This window comes from Esox lucius, chromosome 11 (genome assembly GCF_011004845.1).
Source record: "Esox lucius isolate fEsoLuc1 chromosome 11, fEsoLuc1.pri, whole genome shotgun sequence".
Taxonomy (NCBI): Eukaryota; Metazoa; Chordata; class Actinopteri; order Esociformes; family Esocidae; genus Esox; species Esox lucius.
Genome location: NC_047579.1, coordinates 38437139 through 38450941, shown reverse-complemented (window position 1 = coordinate 38450941; position 13803 = coordinate 38437139). Strand labels below are relative to the sequence as shown.

At 43.4% G+C, this 13803-nt stretch overlaps 1 protein-coding gene across 1 annotated transcript in view; it reads left to right on the top strand.

Moving 5' to 3' along the window:
• Positions 1 to 13803, top strand: part of mpp2a (membrane protein, palmitoylated 2a (MAGUK p55 subfamily member 2)) — a 20675-nt gene extending 6872 nt beyond the window's left edge. The window contains exons 3-13 of the mRNA XM_013135905.4: positions 1398 to 1501; positions 6016 to 6168; positions 6302 to 6457; positions 6744 to 6971; positions 8781 to 8912; positions 9232 to 9337; positions 10496 to 10567; positions 10690 to 10851; positions 11292 to 11494; positions 11856 to 11984; positions 12214 to 13803. Coding sequence (XP_012991359.2) covers positions 1398 to 1501; positions 6016 to 6168; positions 6302 to 6457; positions 6744 to 6971; positions 8781 to 8912; positions 9232 to 9337; positions 10496 to 10567; positions 10690 to 10851; positions 11292 to 11494; positions 11856 to 11984; positions 12214 to 12390 — 1622 coding nt within the window. The 3' untranslated portion in view covers positions 12391 to 13803. The remainder of the gene's footprint in view (positions 1 to 1397; positions 1502 to 6015; positions 6169 to 6301; positions 6458 to 6743; positions 6972 to 8780; positions 8913 to 9231; positions 9338 to 10495; positions 10568 to 10689; positions 10852 to 11291; positions 11495 to 11855; positions 11985 to 12213) is intronic.

Genomic DNA, 13803 nt, shown 5'->3' with positions numbered 1-13803 from the left:
TCATCAGACTGTCTCCTCCCCCCTCAACCCTCATCAGACTGTCTCCTCCCCCCTCCCCCCCTCACCAGACTGTCTCCTCCCCCCTCCCCCCTCATCAGACTGTCTCCTCCCCCCTTCCCCCTCATCAGACTGTCTCCTCCCACCCTCATCAGACTGTCTCCTCCCCCCTCATCAGACTGTCTCCTCCTCCCTCAACCCTCATCAGACTGTCTCCTCCCACCCTCATCAGACTGTCTCCTCCCCCCTCAACTCTCATCAGACTGTCTCCTCCCCCCTCCCCCCTCATCAGACTGTCTCCTCTCCCCTCCCCCCTCATCAGACTGTCTCCTCCCCCCTTCCCCCTCATCAGACTGTCTCCTCCCCCCTTCCCCCTCATCAGACTGTCTCCTCGCTCCCTAGCTCTGATAAATGGGTCCGCCACACTTCTTTATGACAGCCGCATCCATAAACAAACCGCAACATTAACACTCCCTGGAGCAACCTGGAGGGACAGTTTCTCCCTGCCACAGCCAGCTAAGGTCTACTTTAATGAAGCTGTTTATTGCTGTTTACTGTTTATTGTTTTCACCCAAATGGAGATTGTCACCTCCCGAAAGAATATCAATTTTTAAGCTTGTCCAGACAATATTTTTGTGTATGTGTCTAGCGTACTGTTCTGCTATCCCCATAAAATAACCTATTATGTTTCTATGCAGAACATTATGTTTTTGGGTTCTAGATTGAAGTGTTCTACCTAGAACTGATATGATTTAACCTGGAAACCAAAAGGTGTTATTCCAAGGGGTCCCCACAAACCGCCCTTTTGGAACCTCACAATATGTGACACTGATTCATAGAGGAGATACGTATGGAAAAGCTGCAACCACACAGATTAGTTTTGACCACGGTAGTAGAAGAGGCCTAATTGACATGTTAACTGACATGTTTGCCAGACTGTAAATGAGGAGACAGGATACAGGCACTGAGTTTGACTTCAGGATGTCTGAAATGGATTGATGTATGCATGATGCTGGATTGACTTAAACAAGGTAGTAAATAGACTACAATAAACAAACTATAGTATAGAGAATATGGTAAAAATAATATTGTAAAACAACAATAGTAAACAGATTGTAGTGAACAGATTATTGTAATCAGACTATAATAGACAAGCTATGCTAAACAGACTATAGTAAACAGGCTATAGTCAACAGACTATCATAAACAGACTATAGCAAACAAACTATAGTGAACAGTTGGTTGTAAACCGGCTGAAGTGAACATCTATATAAAACAGATTATGGTAAACAGATTGCAGTAAACTGACTACAGTAAACAAATGATGGAAAACAGACTGTAGTAAACAGACAATAGTATACATATTATGTTAAACAGACTTTCTCTGTCTCTTTGAGTAGCGGTTCCCCCCCAGGTCCTGGACACCCTGAGTGACAGCACCAGCTCCACCACGGCCAATGACCTGGACCTCATCTTCCTCAAGGGAATCATGGAGAGCCCTGTGGTGAGTCTCGGAGAGCCACACACACAAACCTACACACACAGAAAGAAAGCTTTCAAATACCAACTCCCCCCAAGTCACCTGCTGAGAGTGCCTTCAAGGTCACATCACTATTGTCCTTTATGTGCTTTGTTCAAGGGCACAGCATCATATATATTTGTATATTTTTGGCTCTGGATTTCAAACTAGCAATATTGTGGTTACTTAAACCAATATTGTAACGTCAAAGCTACCTGCTGCCTCGCAACACATGCATTCATAAACCAGAGAGACTGTTTGAATAAGCCCCACAGTGTGAAATCCAGGAGAATATACTATTGGAAATAAACAGCACAAATACCAAAAGCTGTACCAGACATACGCTGGACAAATACCAAAAGCTGTACCAGACATAGGCTGGACAAATACCAAAAGCTGTACCAGACATACGCTGGACAAATACCAAAAGCTGTACCAGACATAGGCTGGACAAATACCAAAAGCTGTACCAGACATACGCTGCACAAATACCAAAAGCTGTACCAGACATACGCTGGACAAATACCAAAAGCTGTACCAGACATACGCTGGACAAATACCAAAAGCTGTACCAGACATACGCTGCACAAATACCAAAAGCTGTACCAGACATACACTGCACAAATACCAAAAGCTGTACCAGACATACGCTGCACAAATACCAAAAGCTGTACCAGACATAGACAGGACAAATACCAAAAGCTGTACCAGACATAGACTGGACAAATACCAAAAGCTGTACCAGACATACGCTGGACAAATACCAAAAGCTGTACCAGACATACGCTGGACAAATACCAAAAGCTGTACCAGACATAGGCTGGACAAATACCAAAAGCTGTACCAGACATACGCTGCACAAATACCAAAAGCTGTACCAGACATACGCTGCACAAATACCAAAAGCTGTACCAGACATACGCTGCACAAATACCAAAACCTGTACCAGACACACGCTGCACAAATACCAAAAGCTGTACCAGACATACGCTGCACAAATACCAAAACCTGTACCAGACATACGCTGCACAAATACCAAAAGCTATACCGGAAATACCCTGCACAAATACAAGAAGCTAAACTAGAAATACATTGCACAAATGCTAGAAGATATACCAGAAATACACAGCACAAATACGGTAAGCTTTAACAGAAATACATGACACAAATTCCAGAAGATGTACTTGAAATACACTGCATATATACCAGAAGGTATTCAACTCACTTGACCCTTGACCAACACTGCATTGCAACAGAGCTAATGCCATTTAAACTGACACTTTCTCTGCTACCACACATTTTATAAAAGGTGAAAGGCTTCACAGCATGTCATTAAAACGGATACCCCTCCTGTTTTTGGCATTCATTCTTTAAAAGATGAAAGGCATCAACCTTTGTAGATCCTTAGAGGAATTACTACCAAAGAAACAGCCAGTAGGCTGGAGGAACAGAATGTCTACGTGAAGTGAGAGTAAGAGCTGAAGGCTTAGGCTGTGTTCCAGGGAGTTTTTTTTGGCTGAATGTAAAGCACATTTCCAGATAATTATATTGCTCGTTAAAAGCATTTGGCCTTGTGTTTAGTTAAAGGTGTTAAGGTGCCCAGGGTAAAGGCTTGGGCACCTTTTTAAAGGATAGTTCGTCCAGAATTCATATTTGTCTTAAAGGTCACTCCAGAAGATATTCCAGAAGGCCCATAGAGTAATTTTTTTCAAACAATCCATTATTCAGCTCTGTCCCAGTCTGTAATTAGCGTTATTAGCATCGTCCAAATTCATGAATGGAAACGTTTCGTAATCGAAAGCGGCAATGCAAGCGGAAAACAAATGTTTAAACTGTACACTGACGAAACAGCCGGCAAAACTGGTTGAATTCTAACTGGCACTAGCAAACTATTTCCTATAGCCACCATACAGAGCTTCTGTTCTTCCGCATTGATGTCATCAAGGTGAGCGTGAACTTTAATCTCCACAAGCTATATGAAGATAGGTTGCTTCGCCTAGCTTTTTAAAATAGCTGCTAGTTTACACTTATGTATGTAATTGCTAAATTTCTTGCTCGGTTTTTGCGTTATATATCTTTTCCTTCTTACTATATAGATGTCGTTGTGCCATGTCACAAGAATGTCATTGTGCAGGATGATGCTGTCTTATTCCATGCATTAGATAAATAAACTTTGAACTTTGAACTTCTGGATTTCCTTTGTTTGTAAGTATCAATGTCGATTTCTGCCTGCTCGTGATAATAACGGGAATAAACTGCTCAGTCAGACATAATAAATATGTATTTTCCTTTCTCTTTCAAGCAAATAAAGTTTGACTGTCTGACGTGAATATCAAATATGAAATGGGTTACTTGCTTTCTTGCTAGCAGGTAATAACTTTTGTTTATTGTGCATACGCTTACTCTTCCCAAACAATTATATCAATGCATGGGTTGATATAATTGTGAACAAAAGTGACAGGTAAACACAGGAAGTACCCGTTTATTTGAAATGAGAATTATATTGCGAAAATTCAAACTTTATTTTGAGGAATACAACATTGTCATGTTCTTTGAGGTAAAGAACACCACTTGTCTTAGTTTGGAGTGTTTTAGAGTAGTTTTCTACTTGCAATGCAGCTTTGGGTTAGGGGTACGTACTGTATCCACTCATACATTTGTACAATGCTAATTACTGATTGAGACAGAGCTGAATAGTGGATTGTTATTAAATGACTCTATGTGACTGAAGGATTTACTTGGGGTAAGGAGACTGTCACTTAAATATGATCTTTGGACAAACTATCCTTTAAATTAAAGTGTTTCTCAATAATAAAAGGCAAAGTGCCTGAGTGCAATTGCTGAAAATAGGGAGTATTAGGAACAGAATCTACCAAAACTCAGATCTTTTAAAGTGCTTTTATCCATTAATTTATTCACTGATTGTTGAAACAGATTAACAGAAATTGTGGTAATCTCCTTTCTCAAGGAGGGTTGATAAAAAGCCTTCATGATATGGTATGATGTTAAACTAGGTGACATGAAAATCCGATCCTGCCCTGGCACTAATGGACTGCTGCTGGACCGCTTTGATGTCGGATCAGAGGGGTTATTCTGACAGGCGGCACACACAGCCTCACACCAGCAGTGGAAAACAACTAGTAACACCCCTGTCTTAAATTAGCACATCTAATGGAGTCCTGACACAATGACATACCTTGAAACAGAGTTTGTCAATAAAGAAGATACAAAGTAGAAGTGCACTACTACGGTTGTCCACCAGGTGGCTCCTGAAGAGATGGAATTGCGGTGAGGCCTGGGCTTTCCACTCAGTGTTGTCAGATGTAGCGGTATCCTGTACAATTGGGATATTTTTTATGACAGCGTGCGGGCAAAAATGGCCTTGGGATATACAAATAGGGTTGTATAGAAAAAATTGCATTTAGACTTTTTTTGGGGGAGTCCATGGGTGATTGTGTGGTATTCTGTCAATAAAATCTGGCAACCCTGTCCACTCTGAGCAGGCGAGGATGGCCACTTTGTCTCCTAAGATCTATCCAGTTCTGATCAGCTCCTGGGGAGGTGTCTTTGTAGGAAGGATGTATTGGCTGCTTTGAAATGTCACTCAGTCCCAGATGTCTGACTGTCTGTGTCTGGATTTTCCTTGATAATGACCCCTAATGAGGTTAGGAGCATCTGCCTTCACAGTACAGGCCAAATTAATGGACTTGCAGCTGATCATCCTGGTCAGCCAGACGTCTTGATAACGATCTTTTGGGCAGAGACGACAATGTGAATGGACTGGACTCTGGAAAGTAAACTGCTTAATCACAGAAGACATTAAAAGGGCTCTTAAAACAATTGTCTGGACTCCCAGTCCAGAGGTTTTCCACTGTGAATTAATAAGACATTCTGTGGCGTTCTTTCCACCCTGCATTGCCCATTTTATCAGGATGAGGCTGTTATTATAGTTAATCATCAAACAAAAAAAGTTCAGTTGTGTTTTTAGATACATACACTGAACAAAATTATAAACGCAACACTTTTGTTTGTGCCCCCATTTATCATGAGCTGAACTCAAAGATCTAAGACTTTCTCAATGTACACAAAAGGCCTATTTCTCTCTAATATTGTTCACAAATCTGTCTAAATCTGTGTTAGTGAGCACTTCTCCTTTGCCGAGATAATCCATCCACCTCACAGGTGTGGCATATCAAGATGCTGATTAGACAGCATGATTATTGCACAGATGTGGCCACAATAATAGGCCACTCTTTGTGTACATAGAGAAAGATCTTTGAGTTCAGCTCATGATAAATGGGGGCTAAAACAAAAGTGTTGCATTTATAATTTTGTTCAGTGTATATTTTAAAGTGCCAAGTGTGGGTTGTTAACAAAACCTACCCAAAACCATTGTAACACACTTCTCTCCAAACAAAGTGTACATTTGTAGACACTGTATATGTTCCCATACTCAGATACATGAAATAAAAACATGTATTGTATGTGTTTTGTAATAGGAACAAGAGAGTCTTGTGGAGACGAGGTTAGAGGCGGTGAGGGACAACAATGTGGAGCTAGTCCAGGAGATCCTCAGGGAGCTGAGTCCCTTCACACACCAGAGCAACACCGCAGCAGAGCTAACGCGCATCCTAAATGAACCCCACTTTCAGGTACACCCGCAGACAAGCATTCACACGTACCGCTATACACGTCACACAATTGACTCTTTCTGTCACGAGAGAATTCCTTTTCACCTCAGGCCGGCTGTCACTCTAACGTTCCCTCTCTGCTGATTGGATCCAGTCTCTGCTGGAGACCCATGACTCCGTGGCATCCCAGGTTTGTGACACCCCTCCACCCAGCCCCTGTGCCTATACGGAGCCCCCCCTCAACAACCAGCCCCTGCCCCCTGACGCCGTCCGGATGGTGGGCATCCGCAAATCGGCTGGGGAACACCTGGTGAGAACTGCACTGGTGTTCTTCTATCATCACACTGTTGTGGATGGCACCCAGAGTTTACGTGTTATAGTCAACCGCTACTGGGTCTGACTCACAACCAGGCGGATTCATTTACTAATGTTCTTTGGTTGAAACTGCGTCTCATCGTGCATGTCTGTTTGGTATTTGGAATCCAAAATAGTGGGACATTTTCAGAGGTCAACGACGTGGGGACACATTTGGTGCCGAATTAGCAACACCTCTGGCCAAGCTGCCTTCTCAGTTGATCCATTGTAATCCCATCCAGGGCGTGACGTTTCGAGTGGAGGCGGGAGAGCTGGTGATTGCCAGGATCCTGCACGGGGGGATGATCGACCAGCAGGGTCTGCTCCACGCAGGGGACATCATCAAGGAGGTGAATGGGACGGAGGTAGGCCAGGATCCCAGGGTGCTGCAGGAGATGCTGCAGGAGGCCAGCGGCAGTGTTGTGCTCAAGATACTCCCAAGCTACCAGGAAGGCCACTCCCCGGGACAGGTACTGACTAATAACAAACTACCATGAGGAACCCTCCCCAGGACAGGTACTGACTAATAACAAACTACCATGAGGAACCCTCCCCAGGACAGGTACTGACTAACAACAAACTACCATGAAGAACCCTCCCCAGGACAGGTACTGACTAATAACAAACTACCATGAGGAACCCTCCCCAGGACAGGTACTGACTAATAATAAACTACCATGAGGAACCCTCCCCAGGACAGGTACTGACTAATAATAAACTACCATGAGGAACACTCCCCGGGGAAAGGTACTGACTAATAACAAACTACCATGAGGAACCCTCCCCAGGACAGGTACTGACTAATAACAAACTACCATGAGGAACCCCCCCCCCCCCGGGACAGGTACTGACTAATAACAAACTACCATGAGGAACATTACCCTAAACAGATACTGACTAATAATTAATTACCATGAGGAACATTACCCAGGACAGGTACTAACTAATATTAAACTACCATGAGGAACATTACCCAGGACAGGTAATGACTAATAATAAACTACCATGAGGAACATTACCTACGACAGGTAATGACCAATATTAAACTACCATGAGGAACATTCCCCAGGACAGGTAATGACTTATAATAAACTACCATGAGGAACATTACCCAGGACAGGTACTGATTCAAAACACACTGCAACAACATGCTAACAGGCTAACAGATAGGGAGTAGTTAACATTTACTACACACTGTAACAAAATGTTACCACACTTACAGAAAGGGAAGGGAACCAAAACAAACACCATGCCAGGAGACTAGTACGAGTTGAAGACCTACGTAAAGGTCACTATGGTAACCAGATACTCATCTGCTAACCAATGACCTTCATTCTACTGGACTGTTTACTGTTAATATACGCTGATGGGTGGATTGTGAGGGAATGTTACACGACGACTGCTCACCCCCCTTACCATGGGGGAAGGGAAAGGGTCTGAGAGTAGAAGTCAACAGCAGCACTGTATTCTGGTTGCTGAGGAGGTGGTCATTCACTTAAATTGAGGGTTGCAGAAGGAGGCTGTATACTCTAAATCCACATACTGTACACTAGCAGGGGTCACTGTACACTAGCAGGGGTCACTGTACACTGGCAAGGGTTAGCTTTGCGAGGAGCGTGAACGACACCAACTTCTCCTTGTGAAATTTACGTGAACAGACTTTTTCCCATTCGGTCTCAGAAAGGCGAGATGGTTTTTCCCGTTAAGCTGATCATTAACCAGGCAAGGAGCTTTTTGCACCGGGGTCACCAAGTGTGCTACATTTGGTCAACATTTGCTGAACTGCTGTGTGAGGCTCCTCTAACATAATGTGTTTCTTATAAAGTTTAGGTGTTCTGATGACTGTGACGCATGTGACATCACAATATCAGAGCCCCTAGTCCCCGTTAAAATCTGAGACTGCATAGGATCTCACTGTTCATTGAATGCAAGAGTTTACATCAATGCCCCACACTGACTATTTTTAAATGTATTCGAAAAACACAGGATTTATCCATCATTCCAAAAAAGAAATTTTACAGACTGCCTTATTTTTACGAGTCCCATTGTTAGGGTAGAGACCAACCTTAAATCCCGAACAAGCCCCTCGCCCCTAAACACTTCTCTGAGAGCCCTCTGGGGTGCAAAATCTTTTGAAAGACTTCCTTTCAAACGTCTTTTCAAACATCTTGTGATTTTAGGAGAGTCTAAATCAGACCAAACAAATGATGAACTAACCTCTCGTCATCTTATCCTTTCTCTGATTTACTTCCTCTTGATTAGCTTTTCGTTTCCCACAGGTGTTTGTGAAGTGTCACTATGAGTATGATCCAGCCAATGACAACCTGATCCCTTGTAAAGAGGCGGGGCTTAAGTTCTACACCGGGGACATCCTGCAGATTGTCAACCAGGATGATGTTAACTGGTGGCAGGTATGTCCATAGGGACTATTTTCCCATGTCATTTTTACACTACAAAACACCAATGGTTTTGTGTTTTGATCTTGTTGTGAATTCTATCATCTGTTTCTTTGAGTCTTTAAATGTCAGTCCTGGTGGACTGAAAACAAGTCAGTTTTTTGTTCATACCTGGTAGTTAATTGCATCGGCTTGGTTTCCCAGGTCTGAACCTGTCTCTCGTTAGATAAAACCAGAAGTGTTTCGGCCCTCCAGGATCAGAGTGGACTGTGTCTGTGTGAGTGCGTGCATGCGTGTGTGTGCGTGTGTTGATGATCCTGTGCTGTTCTGTCAGGCTCGTCGTTGTGTGGAGGGAGGCAGTGCTGGACTGATCCCCAGCCAGCTGCTGGAGGAGAAAAGGAAAGCCTTTGTCAAGAGAGATGTGGAGCTTGTCTCTGCAGGTACGCCCACCTTATCAAGCCCCCGTCTGTCGCCCGATGAACACCAAACAACAGACCACATTTAATGAGCCAGACCTCCCGATATCCAGACATCCAGATCTTAGATGGGTATTTAATGAGTAGCGCTGGATGTTGGGTGCTGGCTGTTATATGCTGTCCCCTAGTGGAAAGAGTAAAATTTAGTAAATGATCGTCTGAGTTAAATGGGCAAATTTTTACGATTGTTACTGTAAAACTAGCACAAAAATAGTAGACATCTGCAGTTAATGTTTTCAGTTAATGCTTCGAACAATATTTTTCTACAAAATTAATCAGAGTGACATTCCTCATTTAAACATTCTCACCGGTTCGTCCATCAGTTTACAGTTAGGTGTAATCTCTTTATACTGGCTTTAGAGCCTGGCGGTACTATCCTTGGCCTTACTGTTTAGAGGCATGATTCTACCCAGTGCCCCTTAGAACCAACCCTAGTTTCTACCAACAACTTGAGAAGATCCTTCATCGTCACACGTTGGTGAACAGAACTGGAGGATTATGTTCAGAGTGCAGTTAGGGGATGAGTGAAACCATCAAGGTAATTCGTGTTCCCCTTATGAAGAAGCGTGAACGTCAAATTAACAAACCCCTCTTGTAATTTCACAATATATCATTTAGGAGGTATTTAAATTTTTCTAGTGTGAAATTGTCTAAATAAGTACCAAACTTAAAAATAACATGTTGCCATGTGGGATTCCACGGCATTTACCAAGGCTGAACTGCTGCAAACTCAGTAGAAGTAGGGGCCACTGGCAGTATAATTAGCACACACACTTTTGATCGTTTTCACTCCCTTGGCATTAAAACATTAGGACATGGTGGGCTGAGGCTAATTGTTCATTTGGGATTTGTTGATGTGGTGGATTGACACTGAGGATTTACCCACTCCAGAGTTTATCAAAAAGGCTCAGACTTTCACGATTCCTCCTACACAGCACAGCTTCAGTGACTCACTGGGTTGTGGTTCTGACCAGGCCACGTTCAACTGCCCCTGAGATCGGGCCATGGCTGGTACTTTTCATATCGGATTCATATCAAAACATTAGAGTGTTAACATGAGTTGATGATAGGCCTTTGTCTGGAATCTAGTCCCAACGCTGTTTGCCTGTGTTGTCACAACAGGAAATCTTTGTACTGGAGTGGCGGGTAAGAACAAAAAGAAAAAGATGATGTATCTCACTACAAAGAATGCAGGTTAGTTACTCTCCGTTAATTCACATTGGTTCTGAAACGTTTTTATGGTTAGCAGGGAAGCTATCGAGCTGTCCATTTCTCTATCTAAAACATCTATCCAATTTCTGCTTGTCATCCATCAGAGTTTGACAGGCACGAGTTGCTGATCTATGAAGAGGTTGCCAAGGTTCCCCCGTTCCGCAGGAAGACGTTGGTTCTGATCGGCGCTCAGGGCGTGGGCCGCCGCAGCCTGAAGAACAAACTGCTGCTGTCCGACCCACGTCACTATGGCACCACCATACCCCGTGAGTGTGGCCGACCCAAACCTCCCGGCAAAGCTGAATGAAGGCGTTGAAGTGGAATGTGAATTCACTGTGTTAGCACACCCTCACAAAGTCTTTCTTTGGATGAACGTGTGTCACTCTGGATGAACGGGTGTCACTCTGGATGAACGGGTGTCACTCTGGATGAACGGGTGTCACTCTGGATGAACGGGTGTCACTCTGGATGAACGAGTGTCCCTCTGGATGAACGTGTTTCACTCTGGATGAACGTGTGTCACTGGATGAATGAGTGTCACTGCGGATGAACGTGTGTCTCTGTGGATGAATTAGTGTCCCTTTGGATGAACTAATGTCACTTTGGATGAATAAGTGTCACTGCTGATTAAGGTGTGTCCCTGCGGATGAATGAGTGTCTACTAAAAGACTAACGCTGTGGTTGTTCATGTCCCCACTGCCTCCAGACACCTCCAGGAAGCCCAAGCCCGGTGAGCGGGAGGACCAGATGTATGCATTCACCTCGCGCAGCAACATGGAGGCGGACATCAAGAACGGGCGATACCTGGAGCACGGCGAGTATGAGGGCAACCTCTACGGCACCAAGATAGACTCCATCCACGAGGTGGTTGAGGCCGGACGAATCTGTGTACTGGACCCCAACCCTCGGGTATGTCCATCTGACTGGGCAGCGGCTCAGGGAACCATGATCTGGACCCGTAAAACTGACATTTCAGTCATCCAGTGATTGTAAACACGGGCCCCTGTTTCAAACTTGAAACTCTTCGTAACAAAAATGAGAATTTCCCAAACGGTGTTTTCCTTTTGTTGCCTGATTTAAACACGGGGCCAGTAGGAAAAAGCATGTATTGTGTACACTCAGTATTGCAAGTCACTCTTGGTTATAATGTTTGCTAAGATTCCTACATTTAAATGAATGTGAGGTTGGTCCCCACTATATGAATATAAGGAATCTACTGTATGTTGCCCCTATTTCAAAAATATAACCAAAGCCTCTTTACTACCTCCAGGCCCTGAAGGTACTGCGGACATCTGAGTTCCTGCCATATGTGGTTTTCATCAAGGCCCCTGACTTGGAGGTCGTCAAGGCCATGAACCAGTCGGGCATTGAGGCGGGGGTGGTCACTAAGCAGCTAACGGTGAGCAGTATGTTGGATGTAAATCAAACGACATGTCTTTCGTTCAAGGATCACTAAATATCTGACTTTGTGTAGCTATACATTTCAACTGTGTTTATTCCGGACCACTATCTGGAAAGGCCCTTGTTTTCTCACTTGGCAAGTGCCAGAGTCTCCGGGCTCATATTGGCGCCTCATGAACGTAGCTAGCTAACTTCCTTTCTGTTCCGACAACCTATGTTCTATGCAGGATGCTGAGCTGAAACGAACGGTTGATGAGAGCACCCGCATTGAGGGGGCCTACGGTCACTACTTTGACCTCACTATTGTCAACGATAACCTGGAAGAGAGCTACATGAACATGAAGTCGGCCCTGGAGAAGGTTTCTGCCACTGCTCAGTGGGTCCCTGTCACTTGGGTCTTCTAGTGGTAGGCAGACGGAGAGGAGGATGGTGTTGAACATCTCCCTCATTCTCACCAGATGTTGTGCCATCTGGCTCATCGTCACAGTGACCTCTGAACTCTGACCTGTGGAACCCATACATAAGACTGGACTGACAGCATTGTTTTTGCTGTGTATGTATTTATTTTGGACATTTGTCAATCAAATTTCAAGATGTTTTCTTGTTTGGGGATTCTAGTTTGGTTGTGTGTGTGTTTGTGTGTGTGTGTGTGTGTGTGTGTGTGTGTGTGTGTGTGTGTGTGCGTGTGTGTGCGCGTGTGTGTGTGCGTGCGTTTGTCTGTGTGTTGGTCAGCAATATAATTATTTCGTTTTTACCGTAGGTCTCACACACAGACATACACTCGCACACACATACTAAGCCACTGGTGTAATTCCCCAAATTCTATTTTTATTACTACATTCTATTTTTTACAGGTCGTTCTAGTTGACACACTTTGACACTTACAGTACGGTTGTAGTTTTCTTTCCTATCATTTAAAAAACTTCAAAGTATGAACAGTCTTAATATTTATTAAGATAGCGTGCAGATGAATATAGAGATATATGGTGTTGATATTTATGTGACTTTACAAATACCAACATTCATTATCTTTTCAGAAAGTCCCTATTCTCAGCCCATCTCTCTTCTGTTTTATAGGAACTATTTCTTCCCAGGTCTTGTCTACCATTAAGTTGACCTTTGTAATCCACATTAAATGAAATAGAAATACTGTTAAATACCTGCAGTTATAAACCATCAGTAAGGAACAGACAAAGTACAATCCAAGGGCCGTTTATTTTGTCACTGGGCAGGCCTCTGGTTTATTAGTTTTTTTTTTTTTGATGTTTTTCAAAACATTTCATTACAGGGGATTGTTTTTATGACGGCAATACAGGATGGACATAGTATTGAGCCCATTGAAATCGATGCACCCCTGACATGGGGGAATTTGGTGCTAATTAGATTGGGGACTGAAACCTGATGCCAAATGGAACCCGGTCATATTAAACAGACACACAACAGAAGCAAACGGCCCGAGGCATGCTACTTGTTCAAGAATACAAAATTGACCTTCTTATTCTGCTGTGAAACATGCGTTTTGCTGTGGGGTCCTTGATGAATATGACCCTGGAAACTCCATACTAACAACACACAACAATGAATCGTTTGTCTAGTCCAAATTAGTTAAAGGTCATAGTTTGTTTCTTCTAGTGTGGTTTAAATCACGCTCATGTGTGCTTGGAATTTTTCAAGTCAGAGATTACAGTTAATCAAATGTATGATGCTTCTGTTTCTAAATATGTTTGTGAATTTAGAGATGCTGTAGCATGGAAGCTAACTGCAGTAACAGTGCATTGTTTGTAGGACAAAATTAAGAATATAAAATCAACGAGTCA